At 38.8% G+C, this 24,897-nt stretch overlaps 1 protein-coding gene across 5 annotated transcripts in view; it reads left to right on the top strand.

Annotated features, from left to right (window-relative positions):
* Positions 1 to 242: 242 nt before the first annotated feature.
* Positions 243 to 24,897, top strand: part of csnk1a1 (casein kinase 1, alpha 1) — a 43,983-nt gene continuing 19,328 nt past the window's right edge. For 3 of the 5 annotated variants that reach the window (XM_069532168.1, XM_069532166.1, XM_069532167.1), the window contains exons 1-4: positions 255 to 1,017; positions 1,271 to 1,377; positions 12,384 to 12,510; positions 16,375 to 16,473. In XM_069532168.1, the coding sequence (XP_069388269.1) occupies positions 898 to 1,017; positions 1,271 to 1,377; positions 12,384 to 12,510; positions 16,375 to 16,473 (453 nt within the window). In that variant the 5' untranslated portion in view covers positions 255 to 897. Of the gene's footprint in view, positions 1,018 to 1,270; positions 1,378 to 12,383; positions 12,511 to 16,374; positions 16,474 to 24,897 lie in introns of all 5 variants that reach the window. The other 2 variants (XM_020105317.2, XM_020105316.2) reach the window with 1 other exon arrangement.

Genomic DNA, 24,897 nt, shown 5'->3' with positions numbered 1-24,897 from the left:
TCCAATACACCAATACTATACATGACACGTTTTATTTAACGCTAAATTTTTGAGGCAGAAAGATGCAAAAGAGGCCTAATGTACCGAAATATATACAAAGTGGATGCAGGTTGCTTGGCAATTGTTAAATGGGTATATTACGGGCACCATTGAGAAGACATTGTATTTTCATGTCACAATGCTGTGTATATTGCGCTCGTGCGTCTAATGGTATTTTCTCCGACAGAACCTGAAGGGGTCTTGGAATATCTAATCACCTCCAACGGAAACCAGCTGAGAGAAAGGGTAGAGAAGATAAGATGGCGGAGTGAGCGAGTTGTACTTTGAACAGACGGTTGACCCTTGAAGTTTGTCAATAACAACAGGGGGACTAAAAAGATCCAAGAGACTTCGTTAACGTCATCGAAAAGGCAGATTTGATCCTCAGCGCGGAGGAGGCCGAGAGTATTTCTTTTTGCGGTGGTCCTTGCGATAGCGTTAGCTTGATGCTAACGTTAGCCAGCGTTAGGGTCGAATCGACTGCTACATCGAGGTAGCTAGGAGGTTGTTGGAGGCCGTAGCTTTTGTCAGAGTTTATTGTGGCTGTTTATACTTTTAAACTCGGATTGTATTCTGTGGTCCCTGAAGGGGTTGTGTTTTAACGCAGATAATTTGTAACAGAATAAAGGGAAAACTTCAGGGGATATATATATACACACACATATGTGTATATATATATGTGTATATATATTGTTGCTTGCTTTTGTTATTATCGTTAGTGGGGGTAATAGTAAATCAACAATTGCCCTTAACACCAAGTGGATATTTAGAACTCTATGTTCTGCTGACAGTCGGACCAGACCACCCATCAGAATTTCCTAAAGTGAATCGGGTGGAAATCGTCATTTGGTGGACATTATGGCGAGCAGTGGCTCAAAAGCCGAGTTCATAGTCGGTGGAAAATACAAGCTTGTTAGAAAAATTGGATCGGGATCTTTCGGCGACATATATCTGGCCATCAACATCACAAATGGAGAGGTAACCTACTGCATCGACATCTACATTTGTCACTGTTCTCGTAGCTTTGTTTTTGACAGTTTTCCTAACAGAAACAGTAGTGGCTGAATCCAAAATATCTTAAGACACATTGCAACATTGCCTTGTATGTTAGCAGGTCTAGCGATGTAGCTGTAAAATTAGTTTGACTGATATTTGTCTTTGTTGTAAACTGCTGCAGTGACCACAGAGTTTCAAAAAAAGCTAAACACACATCTTTTTTATGCCGTTTTAGGAGGTAGCTGTAAAACTGGAGTCACAGAAAGCGAGACACCCACAGTTGTTATATGAAAGCAAACTGTACAAGATTCTACAAGGTGGTGTCGGGATCCCACACATCAGGTAATGGGCAACCTTTTCACATCTTGCTTTCCTTACTGGCATTGACATGGTATTATATGTAATTATTCGTCTAAAATACCGCGATGTTGTTAGCTTTGGAAAAAAACAACAAATGTAAAAGTGAAAACAGCCTTTTGGAATAGGCCTGCGAGTCGGCCTGAAATTACTTCGATTCCAGTAACGATGTCTTATCCACGCACACTTTAAAATCTCATCGTGGTTTGACTTGGTATTTATAGTCGCTTTATGTCAGCATTATGTTGACATTATTTTGTGAACATTTATTGTGAATATCAGTTGGTATCGCAGAGGAAAAGCAACTACTTGGCTGGAAATGGCCGCTCCTCTTTTGTTGCATTAGTTCCCAACATGTCTTCCTGAACCCTGTTAGAAAATGGCGGCGGAGCATAGACGTGAAGAAAAACAAAACAATTAAAGCCATCGGTTCAAAGGCGTTTTCAGCCCTGCATGGCTTTACTTTACTCTCTTGAGGCCTCTAATGATTCAAACAATGTTTGTTGTGTTGAGTAAGCCAATCAATGCACGAGGAAATATTGTAGAGGGTCACTAAAACAACTACAGAATATACTACATGTACTAATATTGGCAGCATGCTGTTCTACCTTTGTTATATTACCATACATCAGGAAAATCTTACAATAAATAGTGGTTGCGTCAGTTTTAGGGGCCGGTGGTATTTGTTTATCAATCGAATAGCTGCAGAAGGTAGTGTATGTTAGTACTGTCAACACATTGATAGGGTTCTGTGCATGCTGTACCCAAAAATAAAATACAAGAGTTCCATCAATAATGAGAAGCCACATGTAATCAATGCAAGTTCATGTAGCAGAAAAGGAAATCATATTGAGTATTTAGCGTATGGTTTTAACTGAAGTTTGGTATACTATTGTGTTGTGTAATAGTGACAGATTCACCAAGAGCTTAAGTTACTGTTGTCTGTGTTTACATCTTGACACCCACAAATTATAACAAAGGTATGGGAAGTGTTATACTATAAAAAAAATTTCTGTCTAATTTATATGTTGTATCAGTCAAAATCAATATTATTCCACCATCATTCAGGAAGATATCTATGTTGTAATTCTAACAATAGAACAGGTTGTACTTTTTGTCCGCATTATCAGGGTTGATTTGTCTGATTGATTACCTACGGATTAATATTACTCATTATTTTGGAGGATATTTGTACTTTATATCTTTAATGCCATTTCTGGGGAAATTAAGCACTGCTGGACATTAACAAATTTATTTTTTTTGGTTTTCAATTTTTTTCTATCTATTAAAGAGCATATTAGACTTATGTAAAACTATGTTATATTGATAAGTTTACAAGTATAAGTCTGCACTTTGCCTTCTAGTTGAAAAAACAAAGGAGCAAAGGGACTGTTTGAAGGTGGCCTATGGTCCTTAAAGTAATAATGGCGACAGAAAAACCACAAACCAGTGAAATTAAGATATAAAATATTGTTTTCTATTCATGGTGGTTACGTTACAAATCACAAAAAAAATACCTGCTGGGAGGTTTTGTGTAAATATAGGCATGAATTCAGCCCTGTACACCATGTCTGCTGTGAGTGACAGACACAACTGTCAAACAGACTGCTGTCTGATACACAGAGACACATTCAGCTGACCAAGCCATTTTAACTTTTCTTAACCAAGTTTGACTATCCAGAATTAACTTTACAATATCAACAACAACATCAACAAGTTATTTTGGACCATTGGTGTTCTCACTGTGACTATTAAGAATTTTCATATAAGATGGTGTCATGTATGAGACCATTCTTGTTCAAACAATATCTTTGATTGAGTTTGAACTATTAATATTATCATTTCAGATGTAAAATTTCAATCCTAATTACTTATAATTCAAGTTCATATATAGATAGATATCTACATCATACTTATTAGTTCAAACTTAATGTATGTGATCTTGAACGTAGGTGAAGTTATGACATCTTGAACATTTTAGGTATCCAAAACAGAAAATATCATCGTAAATAAGTTGCAGATGTCTGTTATGCATAGAGAAGTATCACCATATAAGAAGACTAAGTTGCTTTTCAAATAAACAGCTGGAAAGGGACTAATGTAGCTTTTGTCTTTTATGAGATTAATAATCTATCAAAAATAATTGTTAGTTGCAATGTTGAGTATCAACTGGGACTGAGAAAGTCTTTAGTTCTTCCACTGCAGCTTAAGACAATAAAAATAACAGTGATGAAAATTCAGACGATGTATCTGACTAAAGCTACTTTCGGACATGTACTGACTTCCTCATATTCTCTGTATTTTCTCCAGAGTAGGTGCATATCTGAACGCAAATGTCAGATTAAGAGCCTCCGCAGTTTCTGTGGACTTTCTCTGCCTGGCCCTTAAGCGAGTGGAGGGGTTGATGATGCTTTTAACACATGACAGACATAAAAATGAATATCTCCTGGTGAAAAAGCGGTGGAAGACACTGTACAAAGATGTCAAGAGAGTTTGTGGTGATATGAGTTGACAACAGTGTCGGGTGTATTTCAAAGCCTATTGGTCCTGATGGCAAAAACACTGTCACATGGGTTTGATTTTGGAGATGGTTCTGATTTGTAGGACAGGATTCTTTTTTTAATTATAATTTGTTTATTTGCACTTCAAAATTTACAGTTAACAGCGCATCAAGATTTCTGGCAACAGGCTTCACATTGATGGACGAGGTTCATGAACTTTAGGGAAATAGTAATGATTAACAATGAAAACCAAATGTCTAAGCATCTTTTTAAAATATCATGTTCTAATTGCTCGAGAGGCTGGGGAAAAAAGGTATTTGTAAACATTGGATATTAGGGGGTTGTTTTCAATCAAGGCTTAGGTTTGAGAGCGTGGTTTTATTAGGTATCAAAGGTCTGTAATGGGTTAAAGCAAAGCCTTTTCACCTTTTACTGTTACACAAGTGTGGGCTGTTTATTGCATCATTGTGCTGGTGTCTTTTAACACCGCCTTGTTAGAGCCTGTCCAACCTGTTGGTCCTGCTGCCCCTCCTATACTCTTACTTAAACCTGACTTACTTTTCATACAGCCACAACCTGTCATAGTTTCTGCCTTCCCTCTTTCTTGTAGGGATGTCACAATACCAAAAATGTTGTTACCGATACCATGAAATTCCACATTCGCGATACCATGGTAGATAACAAAACAAAAACTCCCATGTACTTCAACATACACAAATTTTATTTAAAATATTTGAACATGCAAAAAACAACAGTGGTCATTTAGCCTTCAAGTAATAAATTAAAAAGAGATTAACATTAGAAGGACAGTGGCATGTAGGAAAATAATGAAATTTCTGTTATCAAGTATAGCACATGTAATCTTTGTTTCCCCTGACTGAAGCAGCGGAGGCAATAATATTGGCAGTGGCAGGCCCGCATTGTTCAGTACCTACAGTAAAGAGTACCGTGACGTTTTAGAATCTTGGTAGTGAAGCAAAAGTCACAAATCCATGGATGACACAATGGATTTGCAGTGGGGGCTGTGAACCGTGCCTGCGTGTGGCTCCACAAGCTCATCAGGAAAAGCACACAGCTCAGGGATGCGCATTAAATTGTAAAAGATTAAAACCCTAAAAACCTGCATTAAAACCTAAATACTACAGTGTAAAATGTGCCAGACAAAGTGCAAAGGTTATTGAGAAACATGGCCAAAGCAAGATGTTCCTTATTGAGTACTGTGATAGATGTTAAGATGAATGAGAGCTTAAGGCAGTTGGTCTTACACTTATTGTATCTGCCTGAAGGTAACCAGTCAAAGGTCCTTTGCACTTTCTGTCTCTCAACTGCAACTTTGGGTATGGCAGGTCAGCTAGCATTGGGTATAAAACTCACAGGTTCTAGTCTCTATGGTGGGGCTGGGTTTAAAAAATGGATTGTCTGATTAAAATTGATTATAATTTCAATGATCCAATATTGATTCACAAAAAGGAGGAATCAAACTTTTAATTTGAGCCTTGAGTGCCCCCATTTTATGTAAGAACAGCGGCAATGTTTTAGCGACTTAGCAAATCATTTCTCTCATATGTGTCTGGAGACTGAGTTTAAAAACACAGGCCCTGGGCCCCACCCACACTCACTGAGTGAGACACACGCTTGCTAATAAGTGCTACTGCTTCAGGATCAGGGCAGAAGCGACGGTTAGTTTGTATACCATGCTGGAGTTTCCTGTATCCCCCCTCCACACTCCCGCTGACCGGCACTCACTTGAACTCTTTGAAAGGTTTATTAATAATATGCTATTATTATATCAATGGTATGCAATGGTTACAAAATGATGTCAATTTATCACAATATATCATCGAATAAAATATATTTTGCTTATATATTGGTTAAAGAATTCAAATTTAAAAATGATAAAGCTGAAGGCAGCATTGAGCGGGCCCTCCAACTCACCCATGTTGGAGGTGCAGGCAGGACGAGAGTTGACATGGCGACGTACTGTGGCTAACATTGAAGACTGTGCAAATGTGTGAGGATACACCAATCATGGGACCTCTCGAAAACGAGTTGGTGCAACTTAAGGGGTTTAACCCATTTGAATAAATAAATTTCACAACATGATGTGGCTGTGTAAAGCTTTTAGACTAGACCATGAAAATATCAGTTTTATGAATTGATTGACATGAAAATTACTTTTTAATGCCAGTAGGTGGTAATTCATAACCCAGTGGTTGGCACTATAACTTAATTTGAATAGTAGCATGTAGATGTTGTTAGGCCAAGACTCTTATCAAACGTGCAACATTTGAGGAAGAATGGACAATTTATGTGAAAAGGGATGGGAAGTAAGAAAATACAAATACTTTGTCAATTTTAAATAGTAATTGAACTGTATACATGTGACCAGTCTGAGTTTTTTTTCTTTAACTGTACTTTGTTGTTACTGTATTGTATGATTATCATTATTAAATATATATATATATATATATACAGTGGTATGAAAAAGTTTGGGCACCCCTGATCATTTTCAAGATTTTCCTTTATGTATCGTTGGTTGTTCGGAACAGCAATTTCAATTAAATATATCATATAGCAGACAAACAGTGATATTTAAGAAGTGAAATGAAGTTTATAGGATTTACAGAAAGTGTGCAATAATTACTTAAACAAAAGTAGGCAGGTGCATAAATTTGGGCACCCTTGTTGTTTTATTGATTTGAATACCTTTAGCACTAATTATTGGAACACTAAATGTGTTTGGTAAGCTCATTGACCCTTGACCTACATACACAGGCGAAGCCAATCATGAGAAAGGGAATTTAAGGTGGCCAGTTGCAAGTTGTTCTCCCCTTTGCATCTTCTCTGAAGACTGGCAACATGGGAGCCTCAAAACAACTGTCAAATGACCTGAAAACAAAGATTGTTCAACATCATGGTTTAGGGGAAGGATACAAAAAGCTAGCTCAGAGATTTCAGCTGTCAGTTTCCACTGTGATGAACATAGTGAGGAAATGGAAGACCACAGGCACAGTTCTAGTTAAGGCCCGTAGTGGCAGGCCAAGAAAAATCTCAGATAAGCAGAGGCGAAGGATGGTGAGAACAGTCAAACTCAACCCACAGACCAGCTCCAAAGACCTACAACATGATCTTGCTGCAGATGGTGTCACTGTGCATCGTTCAACTATTCAGCGCACTTTGCACAAGGAGATGCTGTATGGGAGAGTAATGCGGCAGAAGCCTTTTCTGCGCCCATGCCACAAAAAGAGTCGCTTGAGGTATGCTAAAGCACATTTGGACAAGCCAGCTTCATTTTGGAATAAGGTGCTGTGGACTGATGAAACTAAAATTGAGTTATTTGGACATAACAAGGGGCGGTATGCATGGCAGAAGAAGAACACAGCATTCCAAGACAAACACTTGCTACCCACAGTTAAATTTGGTGGTGGTTCCATCATGCTGTGGGGCTGTGTGGCCAGTGCAGGTACTGGCAATCTTGTTAAAGTTGAAGGTCGCATGGATTCCAGTCAGTATCAGCAAATTCTTGCGAACAATGTTCAAGAATCAGTGACAAAGTTGAAGTTGTGCCGGGGCTGGATACTTCAACAAGACAACGACCCTAAATACTGCTCAAATTCTACCAAAGCATTCATGCAGAGGAACAAGTACAACGTTCTGGAATGGCCATCTCAGTCCCCAGACCTGAATATCATTGAAAATCTGTGGTCTGTTTTAAAGCAGGCTGTCCATGCTCAGAAACCATCAAACCTGACTGAACTGGAGATGTTTTGTAAAGAAGAATGGTCAAAAATACCTTCAACCAGAATCCAGACCCTCATTGGAAGCTATAGGAAGCGTTTAGAGGCTGTTATTTCTGCACAAGGAGGATCTACTAAATATTGATGTAATTTTTCTGTTGGGGTGCCCAAATTTATGCACCTGCCTACTTTTGTTTAAGTAATTATTGCACACTTTCTGTAAATCCTATAAACTTCATTTCACTTCTAAAATATCACTATGTTTGTCTGCTATATGATATATTTAATTGAAATTGCTGTTCCGAACAACCAACGATACATAAAGGAAAATCTTGAAAATGATCAGGGGTGCCCAAACTTTTTCATACCACTGTATATATATATATATTTTTTTTTTCTCATAAAAAAAAAAATCTACTTATCCACATAGTTTGCACATAGGTTTATAAAGGGCTGGTGTGAATTACTGGCTGAAATGCAGATGAGAGGGAACTTTGTAACAGGGCTCGATTACTTTCCCTGCGTTATCAACCACAGCGAGCGGCCACGGTAAATGGTGGCTTTAATTCTGCAGCGAGGTGGGAACTCGTTTTTTCCTTGTCAAAAACTCAGCGTTATTTCAAATGTTAGTGGACATCGCTCTGGTGACTTCGTTTCAAAGGAGTCGGCATGTTCGATGTGCTAGCTTGTCAGCAGAACATCTGGTCATACGCTAAAGTTGTCCCTTTGAATTTGAGATGCATACAAAAGTTCCGCACGTGGACTTGCTACACGTGCGTACTGAACCGAAAGGCCTGCACTGGAAACATTCGGTTTGGATGATGTACCGTTACAATCCTACTTTGCAAAGATGCAGCTGGTAGAAATAGCCCGCAGAGGGGTACTTTTCACTTATATATTACATTTATACAGTACATTTCAGTCTTTTATGCTTGTACTTGAATAAATAGGTTAAATCAATACATATTTTTCTTGAGTCATTTCTGACAAAAGTATCTCTGCTTCTACTTGAGTAAAGAGTGTGTGTACTTTTGCCACCCTTTTATGTGACTTCCAATCATTCCTTTTTAATGGTAAAGCAATGAAATTCGCCATGCTGCCACGATTAAACCATGTGATGTAAAATTATAAATTTCACAATGAGTGATCTAGTGTTGTCACGATACCGAAATGTTTATTCCAAGTCATGAATTTCGACAGTTACTTTTCCTTTAAAGGTCCAGTGTGTAAGATTTAGGTGAAAGGAAACTATTGGCAGAAATTTAATGTAGAATAATCCGCATGATGTTTTCACTAGTTCGTTTCATCTAATTTGTATGAATTGTAGTTTTCTTTACCCCAGAAAAGACCATTTATATTCAAATACTTTATATTCACATCGAGGGGGTCCTCTCATGGAGGCTGCCATGTTTTTTTACATTAGTCCAGACTGGACAAACTAAACACCTTTTGAGTTTTAATGACAATTAAAGGCAACTCAGTTTCTTTTTCATGTTTGGAAGGAGAGGGTGAGGGGTGTTCAGCTGCAAAATGCAATTTTACCACTAGATATCTCACAATTCTACACACTGTACCTGTGTGTCTTTATCTGAGCCAATGTCACCTGACTTCTGTAGGGGGAAAAGGGTCAGAAAAGCCTGCATACAGTGGAAGTATAGCATTGCACACAGGAAATATACGGCTCTTAACTAAACGCTGTCACCCTGGGCACACTGGCCGCAGAACAGCTGCTGTTCAGCGGTGCACTTCTTGACAATTTTGTTTTCATGGTCCATGCCCGGTTCACAGTTTAACAAAGAAAATTATCTGTATGCACAGTTTCAGTGTTTATCTGTCAAGGGTCACAAACGTAAATGTTTGCAACGCTTCCTGTAGGACAGTAAAAGCACTCTAGTGCAGTGGTGTCAAACCCAATCACAGAGAGGGCCAACATTTAAAACTGGGACTACATCGAGGGCCAAACAGGGTCCACATTTATTAAACAGGATAGACAGGATATTGGATTAAAAAAAAGAAGGAAAGAGAGAGAGAGATAAGCCTGAGAGACATGGTGAACTTGATGGGGCAGGCACTGGGAACTCTGGAACGCTGGAAAAATCATTTTATATTGTATTGAGAGGTGAGCCGGTCTGATTGGATGGCATGTTGCAGGGGCTCATGGGAGTGTTGTGTGTTTTGCCATTTTGGATGATGTTTTGTCTATATTCAGACTTGGTTCATGTTGGTTTTGTGTATTTGTGTTTGTTGGGTGGTAATGTTGTGTTTAAGTTCACTTGTGTGTTCACCAGGACTGTGGGATGTGGTGTCTGTTGTGGGGTCCAGCCGCTGTTCAAGAGAAATGTGTTATGTTAGTGTTCAATAAATCAATCAAGCTTGCTTTCATGCTGTGTATGGGAGGCAAGTTGTGAATTTCCCCACTGAGGGACAATAAAGGAAATCTAAATCTAAGTGTTTGAAAGACAGTTCCCTGGTTAAGTCTCATCATTCTCTCACACACTCACCACAATATCATCAAATACTTTGTGGAGAGGAGTGCTCGCTCCATGTGCGTCGAGTCAGGCTTTGGTCAATGGAGTGCATCCATCTGATCCTGAAGAGACCTTAAGAGAGTGGGAGAGAAAACGTGTCCAAGCGATACAAGAGTGAAGGAATGCAAAAGTTCCTTGAAGAGGCCACTACACTGAAAACCAAAGTAAAAATTTGAAATCACAAGCTGATCCAACTTGCGCAAATTTCATCATAACTCATAATGTGACTCAGTAGTGAGTATGGCCCCAGCATGCCTGTATGCACTCCCGACAATGTCTGGACATGTTCCTGATGATTCGGCGGAGGATCTCCTCTCACACCTAGATCAGGGCATTGTTGAGCTCCTTGACAGTCTGTGACAACACTTGCTGGTGTATCGATACACTGATACATAGATCCCATAGATGCTTAATCAGATTTAGGTTAGGGGAGCGTGAGGGCCATTTAATGGCATCAATCCAGGAACTGCCTACACACTCAGGCAGGGCATTGTACTGCACCAGGAGGAACCCAGGGCCCACTGCACAAGCGTAAGGTCTGACTTCATCCCAGTACTTAACAGCAGTCAGGGTACCGTTGGCTATAACATGGAAATCTGTGTGACCCTCCAAGGTTATGCCTCCCTAGACCATCACTGCCTGCCGCCAAACAGGTCTTGCTGGATGATATCACAGGCAGCACAATGTTCACCTCTTTCACACCTGTCACATGTGCTTAATGTGAACCTGCTTTCATCTTTGAAGAGCAATGAGGTTTGACCAGAAGTTCCCTTCTACGGCCCTGTCCAGCTTTCCTCACAGCAAACCTGCTTAAGACCGCACATATGAATATTTTAACCTGAGGGACCTGGACTACCTGTGCAACCTGATTGGGCTGGAGGTACCGCCTCATAATACCAGTTGTGACAAGGACACTAGAGAAACACAAAACTAGAGAAGATTCAGTCAAGAAGGATAAGGAGAGAGTGATTGTCTGTGGCCACCACATGCAGAACCATTCCCTTTTTTGGGGGTTATCCTGCTTTTGCCTCTCAATCTGTTGTCACTTAAATTAGCACCAAAGCAGGTGAAACTGATTCACTTGTGCTGCCTAAATAGACAGATTGATATCCCTGAAATTTAACTGACTTAGTCGTATACTGTGATGATTAAATGTACCCTTAATTTGTTTTGAGCTGTGTACTTTCGCAGATTTCCGAGACTAAAATTACACTTAAATTATGAGAAACATTGTATCCTAAGCTGCTTTCTGACATGCACTGAACTCTAGAGTTTCTGTACATTTTCCCTGTAGGAGTTGCACAAAACATAATGTCTGAGTGAGACCCTCTGGGTTATCTGTGGACTTTTTCTGTATGGCCCCTTAGTGTAAAGTCAGCATAGATTTGGTAGAATGCACAACAAGAGATCCCTGTTGGATTCACTGCCATTGGGGGGGGGGGGGGGGGGGGGGGGGGTTGATGATGCTTCTAACACGATGGATGCAAAAATTAAAAAAAGAAAACAAATATATCCAGGTGAAAAAGCAGTGCCACACACTTATAAGACTCTACAAAGATGTCATGACAGTTTGTGGTGATAAGAGTAGACAATTTTGTGGATTTGCTGTAAACCAAATCCTGTGATTTCCACAGCAGAATCGATATGTTACCTGCCTCTGCCTGCTGCACGCGGCACCGACTGAATAATGCGGATTTGTTTGCAATAAAAATCTGCTCTGTCAGTAAAATTGTTTAGGTCATGAATCCAAACAATTTGTAAAACAATGGCATGACATTATATGGATTTTCCTACACTGGCAATGTTTTTAAAATAAACAACAGAGTTGTGCTTTACTCCAGTCAAATGTTCAGTGTGTGCCTTTTACCAGGTAGTTGGCAACATCATTTTGTAACTTATTGTATGGTAATTGTTAAAAAGCATGACCTTTTGTATTTCTTTGCAGCAGATATTTTCTACTTTGTGCATTAATTTGCAGTTTCCAGTGTATATAGTAATTTACAATTTAGCCAGTCATGCAGAGACATTATATAGTAACAATGTTACTTATCATTCGGAAACATAATCTTGGGGGATATTGTTTCTTCCAAAATCCATGTATTGATTAAACAATACATTTGTTAACTCACATTTACTCACGGACCTTTTCATAAGAAAGCCAAACAGTGTGGGATAGGAGTTAAATCTGAGGAGCTTGTTCAAACCCATTGCATTTGTTTCAACAGGTGGTATGGGCAAGAAAAGGACTACAATGTCCTAGTCATGGACCTGCTTGGACCCAGTCTTGAAGATCTGTTCAATTTCTGCTCTCGCCGCTTCACCATGAAGACTGTCCTTATGCTGGCAGACCAGGTACCTTAAGCATACAAACATCCACCACTATGTAATCTTATTAAGTAAATGGTTTGTAATTATTTAGCGCTTTTCTAGTCTTGGCAACCACTCAAAGCGCTTCACAGAACCCATTCATGCACACACATTCATACAGTGCATCTAGAAGTATTCAAATATAAAGGGCCTTTTCTGGAGTAAAGAAAACTACAATTCATATAATTTAGATGAAAGGAACTAGTGAAAACAACATGAGGGTTATTCTACATTAAATTTATAGTTACATTTCACCTAAATCTTACACACTGGACCTGTAACGAATACTTTTTTTTTTGCTTATACTTTCCATATACTTAATGCAGTGTTCCAGACTTTTTTCACTAGTAGCACAGGGGCTCCTTACTGAACATTTTAGGGGCACCAGCAAAAAATATAGGTGCACCACATAAAATGAGATACAGCGCAGCACTTTTTTCCCGTCTTAACTGTTACCACTGATAAATGTTTTGGTGATAAATAAAAATTAAGCTACAACAAAACAAGGAACTTCCTCTTACAGAATGCCTCTCCTTACCTTCCATTTATAGCACATCCCCCCGAGGACCACTAGGGCCTGGCTCCAACCCTTTTAGTTGGGACTCTAGCTCTTTTGCCCTCACTGAACCTTATCTGTACAGCCTCCTTGGCATCATCCTCCTCCAAGCTAGTTCCCTCAAGATTTATTCTAATCAGGTCCTCCACTGTGTCAACATGCAGGACCCTCTGACATCAGATTTAGTCTCTTTCTTTGCTGAGAATCCTGAGACATTATTCTGTACTTTTATTGTTTTTACTTTAAGTACATGCTGATAATGGTGGGGTATCACCACTGATGGAATAAGATTAAACATTTTGCACAGGGTATGTGTAACCAGCTCGGTAAACAGGATGGGACGGTTATGATTTAGATGACAAACTTACAATCACGTATTTAGTTATTAGTCAATGGTGTCGTATCTTGAGCCGTGTCACATTTCGTGTTGTCCTGAGTAGGGATGGGCATGATCAATCGACAAATCGATAATTGATCGTTAATAATTTCGTCGATCACGTTATTTTTTTATCGATAAAATGCTTGAATAATGCGAATAATGTGCGGCGGTATCTATGCACCCCGGCAACGTCAGTCCCCTCAGAGCGGGTGTTTTCGGCGGCTGGACTGACAGTCACCAGGCTGCGTTCGCGTCTCAGGTTGTGAGTTTAATAACAGCTTCCTGAGAGCTCGATCTATGAACTGGAGGTGACTCGACCAGAAAACGTCCCCTGTAAAAACTGGTGCTCCCTCAGTGATGTTTAAACAACAACAAGCCTTTGTCACACATTGCCTGGAAGTCATGATGATTCTTAAGGTGTGTATGTTACATGTTTTTCTTTAATTTAGTATTTTTTAAACCACAGTATCAAATCAGAACGTAAATAAAAATGATGTGGACTCCGGTTCGGGAAAGTGACGCCAGTACTGAAGCACCTGAAAAGTTATTTCCTCCTGACTTCGTAGACTTCGTCATCTACAGGATTTAATGTGCGGAGGTACCTATGCATCCCGGCACCGTCAGTCCGCTCAGAGCAGGTGTTTTCGGCGGCTGGACTGACGGTCAACAGGCTGCGGTCGCGTCTGACCCCTGTCAGATTTTTTTAATTATTATTATTTTGGAACAAACGAGGGTCAATTGTCTTAAAGAGCGCCGGCTTGCAGCTGCAGGCTCCTCTGCTTTAGAGCACCGCAGCGCACATCTTCAAGTCTAACCATTGAATGTCAGTTTAACTGCCACAAAAGTTGTTCTTCTCGTAATAAAGATTTCATCCAGGAAAAACACGCTGTATTTTGTATTTTCATGCATTTTTAATATATAAAAAGCTAAATATTGTATTTTAATTAATAAAAAAAATTAATGATTAATTGATCGTTAATTCTCCCGAAAATTTAATCGAATGCCCACCCCTAGTCCTGAGTGAGCACAAAATGTTGACAACTAATTATTCAATATGTTTAAATGCAGCCTCATAAATTGCGCGTGTGCTCGCTTCTGTCATTTCACGTGGTAGATCATTCAACACTGATTTTAACATAAACGTAGGCATATTTGGAACTCACAGTGGTGTGCCTAGTTAAAAGATTTAGTCACACTGTTTGCTAAATTGTCACAAAATGCTACTAAATGGCCGTGAGTCTGGAGCCCTGTCATGGTAATGAGATTTCTTTTGAAGGATTAATGCAGCCTGGCATATGTCATAGATTAGCAACATCAACTTTCTTGCATCATTATTATTTTGTATTGTCACATTTAAAAAAACAAACAAAAACACTACCTTCTCAACACACACACCCACCTACTCTACTCCCTCAGCCGCCCATATATTATTTATCAGATTTTTCTACCTCTTGATACTGTCATAACTGGACACATAGACATACACATACAAAACCCAATTAGGAGGGTCATATTTATTACTTTTGCAGTTTCTGTTAAAGGCTCAATATACGAGCATTAATATACGCTAAGAAAGTTATGCAACTTTTATCTATTCAATGCACAATATTTACATAAATATCAATTCATATTTACAGCATCTGTTTCATGCACAATATTTATCTCCTCAGTTCAACAATATGTTCTGCACAAGAGCTGCTACTGCAGCACACTGTTTTTGCATCTCGGCTTTGCCTGGAACATGTCCATAAATATGACTATTTTCTTGGATAAATACAAGTACTATACAGTATGAAGACGTGCATCTTCTGCTCCTGCAAATATTTCACAATAAACTTGCTTTTTTTAAAACAAAAGAATGGATTCGGTCAACATAAGCGCTGGAGTGCTTTTATTTTTCCCATACAGAAAGTGTTGCAATCATTAATGTTTGTGACATACATTCATCAGATAAACATTAAAACTCAACTTAAAGATAATTTTCTCTGTTTATTCTGTTGTGAAACATTATGTTTATCTGTCTATATCACAAATGTGCGCATTTCCAACACTCCCGGAATCCATTTCAAAGTAGTAGCACTCCAGTGTTTCATTTTCTGAATCCATTAATTTGTTCTAACAGGGCTTTGATTGTTATTGACAGACCGGGAGATGCAGCTCTTTATACTTTATAGTCCTGGTGTTTAGTACCTAATCCGACTTGTATAAAAGGTAATACAGTAGATAAACCAGTAGCTCTGCCACTAGTAGTGGACACTCTGCATTTGTGAATAACAGACAACAGACACACAGCTGATCTGCGGTGCAACACAACCGCAGCCAGTGACTCCAGAAAGTTACAGGGAACCACAGTGAAGACTGTCGAGTTTGGACCAGTCACTGTTAAAAAGAAACATGCGTAAAGATTTTATATTTGGTTCATCATATGCACATGCATTTGCATGTCATGTTTGTGTGTATGTGTGGTTGAATTGGTGGTAGTGTGTGTGAGAGAGACCAAGTGAGAAATACAGAGAGCATGGCGGTGTAACAATTGCACAATGTCATTTGTCAATTTTTTTCCCTTGGTTTAACACACACAGGTTTTTTACTTACCCCACTTTGATGTCCATATCAACACACACATCCTTTCAGATGATGTTATCTATAGTATTGTAATGTAAATTTGAAGCTATGACCTCAGAATGAAAGCATAAAAAAGGTATATTGCAGGATTTTGTGTTCTAATGGGGACGTTTTTGCTGAAAGGTAGTATTTTCATATACAACTTTTACATATTGAAAAAAAAGATATATCATAGCAAAAGAAGTTGAAATTTCAAAGATGAGAATATAAAAACGGAAAAAGAAAAAACCTGAGAACAGTGAATATCTTTTTAAAATATTTAACTATGATCTTTTCTCTTCAACTTCAGATGATCAGCAGAATTGAGTATGTACACACAAAGAACTTCATCCATAGGGACATCAAACCAGACAACTTTCTCATGGGCATTGGTCGTCATTGTAATAAGGTAAGACCTCTCTGCATCCTAAACATAGTAGTATGGATTATCTATATAGAGCTGTTGGAATATCAGGCGACCCATATAAACTCCACAGCCCAAGTACTAAAATAACATACAAGTTTATCTTCATAAATGATGATCTCTTCATGCTAATGTTAATATCTTCTATCAGCTGTACCTTATATGGCTGAATCTCCATTACTGCTGTATTAGAAAAACCTTATTTGTTACTTGGTCCTAGTATGTTTTTGTAAACATTATCAAAAGTCCTAGTATATTGATAGCAACATTGCTTGGACTTCACACAACAACAGCAATACATGTTTAAGCATAAATAGTCTAAAAAAGATAGAACATGATTTTTACAATTATTTATTTGTATTAAAATGAGAATTAGTTCTTTCAATGTCTTATTATAGGCAAAATGTCAGGTTTCATTGTCAAATCAGTTTTTATAATCTCTGCAATCTATCACATCAAAATGTCAATGCAGACCTGCATGTAATCTACACTAGGGCTGCACTTTATACTGAAAATCTATCACCATCGCGATATCAACGTGTGCTTTAGAAGTATCTCATAAGACTGCAAAACAGCGATAAATTGTGTTTAATCCGCTGTGCATTCACGCTCTGTATTTCAATATATCTGGCTAATCAGACGGAGCCCTGCTGCCCTATATGATAAATTAAAGAAGTTCAGACCATTGATGGGTTTTTCCATTTTCTGTCAGAAGAAGAGAAAACAGAATTTGAAAACAGATTTCGCTCCGTCAAATCTTGCTCCGCTGCCTTCAATTAAACTCTACTGTGGAAACTTCTAGTGATCACAAATGTCCCGGTTCAGAATCATCACTACGAGCGGTTGATTATATAAAAGAATTGTGAGGCTTATTTATGATCAAAGAACGTGAGGGAAAAGCACAGAGACACACCAACACACGTGTCTGTGTCTCTCTCTCTGCTGATATTTCTGACTCGCTACAGTTTAAATGTTAAATTTGTCGCCACAATATCAACACTGATCATTACATAATGATTGATACTTTCATTAATGAGTTCAGTCTTTCTTTAGAGCAGCGCCTGCATTCATTAACTGTCCTGCTCGCTCTTTTCCTCCCCCTCTCTCTCCCACACATACACAATGTGATTGGACACATGTATGAACTCAGTCTTAGTAAAAAACAGCAGACTTCATAAACTTAGTAAATGTATGAAGAGCTGGAGGAGATGGCGGCATGCTCCATATAGTTTGACACAGTTGGCACAGCGTGAATGACACCGCCCACACATGTATGAACATAACATTTTAAGTGGACATAATGAAGCTGTGCATGACCCGCTGGTGTCTGCCCCCGACCTGGTGGTGCTGCGGCCTGGCGGTGAGCCCTCTCCCAGCTGTGGAGCTGTCTGTGATCTCTGCGTCAGTAGCCAGGGACTGTTTATGTTTATTTATCGCAAGTCATATTATCGTTGCGATTTTAAACAATGTTATTGCATATTGCATGATTTCCTAATATCGTGCAGCCCTACACTACATAGACATAAACAAAGATTTTCAGAATTGCAAGTTTATGTCTGTGGTTGTACTGTTGACCTTCAAAGGCTGCACCTCATACATGCTAAAACTGACATGTGATTGATCATTTGACAACATAAAATGGTCCCTAATCTTGAAGACTGGGTTATATATATTCATATCAGTAATGAAACGAAAATGTTAATGGCAAGTGATTTGTTGCTTTTTCACAAAGGCAGACAAAGCTATTGATTCAAAGAGATGGATGGATGAATTTGAAGAAAAAATCAATCAAACAATTTTCAGAAACTTGGTTCACTCTCAGAAACTCTCAATAATATGTTGCAGATTGAGGCTGCTTTACTTTCACCTCATGTCCACTTAATCTCAAATCAACTCCATGAGCTTTAAGTTTGGAGACGGTGCTGTCCTTTACCATGTAAATTATTATTGTTGCAGGATAAAGCCCTGTGGTCTTGACACATATTTTTTTTCTTAAATAGCACCTAAGTTGCAATATTTAAAAATAATAAAGCATTTTGAAGACGCAATGAAAATGTGCCAACTGTGTTTTTAGTTAATACAGGTATAAAAGTATACATTTACAAACAAAAGGATTTAATTTGGGTTTGGAAAGTAAACTGTGGTTTTAATCATCTCCACTTCAAACTGTGAAGTAACAGTAAAAAAATCAAGCATTCACATCGTGATTTTGATGTTGATAACCTTGGCGGTGCTTGAAGCTTTCAGGTTAGCCCTGTGACAAAACAGTGATTTGGAGCAGAAAAAAGCTGATAGCCGATTAAGTCACAGTCAAATCAAAGTAATGCATAATTGACTAAATAAATCAGTTCATGTTAAACTCTACTTTTAATCATATTTGAAAAACTTTTTAAAATTGATAAAAATATATTCAAATATCAGAGATGTTTTCAATTTATATGTATTCAATATCGGTACAAATCTGCATAAATGATATAATTTGCTAGCAAATATGTTTAGATTAATGAGCTGAGAAAAATTTGGACAAATTTAATCATCACAAAGTTAGATATTAGGCCTATAAAAAGCGAACCAAACATTAAATTTAAAGAGGCTAGATTATCTTATACATGACATGCATTACTTCTGCAGGTTGTTTTTTTGCCAATTCTTTTGCCAATTTTGATAAACTAGGTTTGTCACTTTCAATTTAAAAAAAATGGAGAGATCATCTTGAAGTGTGATTTCATGATTTCATTTTTTCTCTCATTTTTTTTACATTGACGATGGGCTGCTCAGGGCTAGCCAAGATATCTATTGTTTGGCATCCTGTTACACAATTAAGTGCCCATCTTACAAACCCTTTGTGTTTGTGCATCAAAGGATAAGGAGGAGCCTGAATTGGTAGATTTAAATTGCTGACTATGTAGTTAGCTGGCTGGATTGTGTGAAGACAAAACACTACATTGGTAAGTAAAATAACAACTAAATAGTTTATTTTCCTCTATACCTGCCTGTATTCAATCGTTTACATTTGTACTAAACTGTAGGCCTTGCTGTAAATTCAGTTGTTACTGACATTAAGACTACTTATAGGCCTTGCTGTAAAACAGTTATTGTTTTTACTGTGATTTTCTAACCCTTTACCTCCATTTATGTCCAGTGCTGCAGTAAAGGTGCAAGATAGTTTATTCTTTCACTGCTTGTTTATATTAGATATATACATAATTTCACACAGGTTCTGACCTGCCATATTTTTTAGCTTGTATACTTAACCATTGACCTTTGTAACATTTAATATAAGGCCCTTAACTTGACCTACTTAAATAGAAAAAATGGGGTGTTCCTAAACTTTTGATGGGCAGTGTAGATAGATAAGTAAAAAATCATCAGACTATGGTCTGCCTTAAAGATGGAACTAGAATGGCACTCAATGGCCAACAGTCTTCTAACAGTGGCCAACAGTCTTCTTAAATTAAATCAGGCCACACCAAATTGCTTACTCTCTTAGATAGCAGTCCACTAAATATGCCTGATTTTCTCACTACACACACATCAAAAATACACTGCCTGGCCAAAAAAAAGTTGCCATGTGGATTTAGGCAGATGAAGTGATGCGCCCATCATGCCTAGTGCCTACTTTACAAGCCTGTGGGGGCAGTGTTATGATCTGGGGTTGCTGCAGTTGGTCAGGTCTAGGTTCAGCAATTATGTGCCCAAAGAATAAGTTCAGCTGACTACCTGAATATACTGAATGACCAGGTTATTCCATCAATGGATTTTTTTCTTCCCTGATAGCAAGGGCATATTCCAAGATGACAATGCCAGTATCTACCAAAGAGTGATTCAGGGAGCATGAGACATCATTTTCACACATGGACTGGCCACCACAGAGTCTAGACCTTAACCACATTGAGAATCTTTGGGATGTGCTGGAGAAGGCTTTGCGCAGTGGTCCAACTCTCCCATCATCAATATAAGATCTTGGTGAAAAATTAACAGCAACACTGAACGGAAATAAATCTTGTGACATTGCAGAAGCTTATCGAAACAATGCCACAGCGGATGCATGTGTTAATCAAAGCTAAGGGCGGCCCAATGAAATATTAGTGTGTGACCTTTTTTTAATTTATTTTTTTGGTCGCCACTTTTTTTTTGGGCCAGGCAGTGTATCACATAAGCATGTTTATGTATCTTCAATTTTTCAGTTAAATTTTATTTGTATAGTGCCAAATCATAATATTCATTATCACAGGACACTTTACATAGAAGGTCAAGACAATACAATCTTATTTAATATAAAGAAACCCAACAGGTCACACAATAAGCAAGCACTTTGGCGACTGTGGAGGGTATAGACTCTCATTAACAGGAGTAACCCTCTAGCAGAACCAGGCTCAATGTGGGCAGTCATCTACCTCGACCGGTTGGGGTGAGGAGAGAAAAATGGGAGGAGAAGGGAGTTGGGTGGAATAGTGGGGAGAGACCAGGAACACTTGTGCACCACCAGGTATCAACTCTGACTAGTTATGAAAAAAACAATAACAGTGTTAAAATGTAATTGATGATTAATGATAGCAGCAACATTTTATATCATAATGAATTACTAATAGGTATTATTGTTAATAAAAACAATAATAATAATAATAATAATTATAACTACCCTGCATTTCTGAAGTCAAAGATACCTGCAAAGATACCCAGCAGTCTAGACCTATAGCAGCATAACTAAGGGATGGTTCAGGACTCACCTAATCCAGAACTAACTATAGGCTTTATCAAAAAAGAACGTTTTTAGTTTAACCTTAAATGCAGAGATGGTGTCTGCCTTCTGAACCCAGAGTCGGAGCTGGTTCCACAGACTCGAAGAACAACAAGAGAGCCTGTGTTTTGGGAACAAAGTGATCTATTTGGATAATATGGTGTTATGAGCTCTTTGGTATATGAAGGGGCTTGATTGTTAAGGGCTTTATATGTGAGGAGCAGGATCTTGAATTCTATTCTGAATTTTACAGGGAGCCAATGCAGAGAAGCTAAGACAGGAGTAATATGATCTCTACTTCTATTTCCTGTCAGCACTCGTGCTGCAGCATTTTGTACCAACTGGAGGCTTTTCAGACTTACTGGATCCTGATTATAAAGAGTTACAGTAATCCAGTCTAGAGGTAACAAATGCATGGACGAGTTTCTCAGCATTCTTCTGAGACAGGATGCTTCTAATTTTCACAATATTGCGCAGGTAGATCCTTCTGAAGTCATTGATTGCCTCTGGTCAGAGGTGTAAAACCAAGATGCCTGACAGCAAAATAAAGTAATGTATTTTTTAGAGCCTTTGCAGACAGGCAACATTTAATGTGGTTAAAACAGGGGGTGTATGTGTTAGACTTCCAAGAGCATGTTTAGTCTGCCACAGAGCAGTTTGTAACCACAGCCCATCTCCACTAATGTTTGCTGCTTATTAACTTTAGATGCGACAGCCTGTCTGTTGCAGACAACATGGGATAGTCAACACTTTGTCCTATTTTCAAAGTGCAGGATATTTTAAATACAATGGAACTGAATACTTTTAAGAATATTATTCTTTTCCAAAATGAAAGAGGACTCATCTCGGTGAATGATAAATGTGACTGATGAGTCAATTTACAGTTGTATACACTGGTCAAAAAAGTTAAGGGAACACTTAAATCACATATCAGATCTTGATGAGCAAATTATTCAGGCGAAAATCTCTATGGATATACATTGTCTAATTTGTTAATGGCAAAATTACACAACAAGGGTCAATGGTAACCCACTGAGGGCTGGATTCAAAACCACTCTGAAAAGTCAGTGTGTCAGTTATTAAGCAGAGTTTGGTTCTCTTATGGCTTTTTTCCAGTCTATGTCCGTGATTTGATTAACCTGAAGCATCTGCCAGAGGGCAGCAGGTCAAACAGATGCTGTACAGGGTTGATAGGGTCCTTCAGGATGCTTGCTGCTCTGCTGCAGCAGCGTGACCTGAATAAGTCCTCCAGAGAGGGCAGTGCGCCTATGATCCTCTGGATGGTTTTGATGACCTTCTAAAGGGAGCTCTCCTGTCCGCTGCTGAGCATCCAGTGTACCACACAGAGTTGCAGTACGTCAGCAAGCATACTCTCGATGGAGCAGGAATGGGGGGAGGAGGAGAGAGAGAAAAGAAGAAGAGGAGAACTACGTCGTCGTGGGAACTACAGTGCCACGCCCCTTCCCCCCCGATCCAACAGGCACCGGAGCCACGGGGAGTTGGCGTGGCTCCGTAATTCACACGACGACGGCAGGCATGCTATCCGGTTGTCGGATTTAGCTTCTTTCCCGATAAAAACAGAAATGTTGGCCTTGCCACGCAGTTACAGCTGTCTATGCATGCGGGAAACCCTGAACATGTTTGAATAATGTTCAAATTTTCAATCAATTCAAGCGTTTATTGTCGCTTGAATTGATAAAAACTAAACTTAAGTGAAACTCCTCTCAGTGGTACAAAGAAAAGCATTAAAAACACTTAAAAGAAAACCAAGATCGAAGATCGACCAAAAACTTATGTGAAAAACTGTCTTAAATAAATAGACATTGCATAGACGATTATAAGATACATTTCTATAGCAATTACGCCAGGATAATAAAATATTTCACATTACCCATGATACTGCACAGACCCAAGCTCAGTTCACAGTTCTGCTGTGTATTCAGTTCTTGTTCTACATGCCTATTGACTCAAATCTAGAATATATAAGGTTTTTGGCCTTGTTATCAATGATACAGGTTGAAGTATTGACCTAATATCAAAATATTGATGGAGCCAACAATATTGAGTTTGAATTCCAGAGCGGGGAGGGTAAGGGAGTCTGGGCCAATGATTAAGATTTTGTGATTCATTGCAGTTGAGTTTTACAAAGTGTCTTGCATCCATGTCATCCGGTGTTTCTGCCATTTCAGAATCTGAATTCCTTTATTTTCCCAAGATTGGGAAATAAACAACGTTGCAACAGCAAGATAATCAAACAAGCATGCAAAGTGAAGAATATAGAGTAAAGATAAGATAAAACAAGATACATTTCTATATACAAATTGCACTGTTCCCCGTGGGGCCCCGTGCTGCAGACAGCATGTGAGGTGGTGGTCCATCCCATCGCCTCCAGCTTGTCCCCCAGGAGCGCAGGCTGTATCGTGTTGAAAGCACTACAGAAATCAAAAACATGATCCTCACAGTGCTTCCAGGTGTCTCCAGCTGAGACAAGGCTCGATGTAGGAGGTAGATGACAGCGTAATCCACTCTGATGTCAGGCTGGTAGGCGAAATGCTGCGGATCCAACGATGGTCTCATTTCATTTTTTGCGCCTTTTTTGAGTGTTTCATTGGAGCAAAATGGTGTGTGGGGTAGCTAGAATGAAATATGAAAATATAAGTGGAAATAGCTTGGAGTAATATTATTGTGGTCTGGGGAGGAGATCAAAGCAGAAAAACAAATATCACAGCAGGTTAGTTTTGTAAGGGCCTACTATGTCTGAGAACCTGTGAATAAGGGAGCAGTCAAGATTTGGAGCCTCATTTACATGAACTGGTTGGAATTGAATTAGACCTACCCTCTCTGAAAGTCTTTTAAATTCAGAACTATCATTGTGAATGTACACCTTTTTTCCACAAGCACTGTACCAGTAGGAATAGATTGAATCAAGCCAAGCATGCAAAATGTGCTGTTTTTGGCTACACAGAGGAGCGTATATATTGGCATCGACCCACAGCCTCAGTAGAGAAGAAGAGTAAAGTGGCTTGGTTTTATTTATCATAAACATCCCAGCCACGTCCTGGAAAGATCTGATGGAGCACGCTAAGGTTTAGAATAGCCCTTTGTCATCAAACACAAAACAATACTTGTCCCCAGAGGACAATTCTTCCCCTGGCAAGGCACCCCTGCAGACCTTTTTTCGCCGCCAGCAAGCCTAAATGGCATGCGAACGACACTAAACCTCCAATAAATCGGCTCTGCCTCCTCACAGTGCTCACAAGTACAGTCACACACTCTTATCTTCTCTACCTCCCTCTCTATTATGTCTTTCACTGCACTCCCATTTATACAATATTTTCCAAATTTGTCCCACCACAGTTTCAGCCCAAGGAGAAATACTGCCTGCATCCTTCCATGTTCCCTATATATATATATATATAGTTCAAGGCATTGTTTAACCTCAAGGACAAAAGGAGTAAAGAGATATCATATCAGCAGGTGGTGGTAATTTATTGTTAATTCACAAGGGACTAGAGTAACTGAATACAGAGCCATTCTTGTCTTGAAACAAATTGAAAACAAGCCACTATGTTCTCTCATTGGACTTTGCAATTATTTGCTGGATAGTGACAATATAAAACCTTTTGTGTTTTCTGTTCTCCTAAAGTAATTGCTGTTCAACTTAACAT

The sequence above is a fragment of the Paralichthys olivaceus genome, chromosome 9 (genome assembly GCF_024713975.1).
Source record: "Paralichthys olivaceus isolate ysfri-2021 chromosome 9, ASM2471397v2, whole genome shotgun sequence".
NCBI lineage: Eukaryota > Metazoa > Chordata > Actinopteri > Pleuronectiformes > Paralichthyidae > Paralichthys > Paralichthys olivaceus.
The sequence above is the reverse complement of the archived record's forward strand: the minus strand, read 5'-3'. Positions and strand labels throughout refer to the sequence as shown.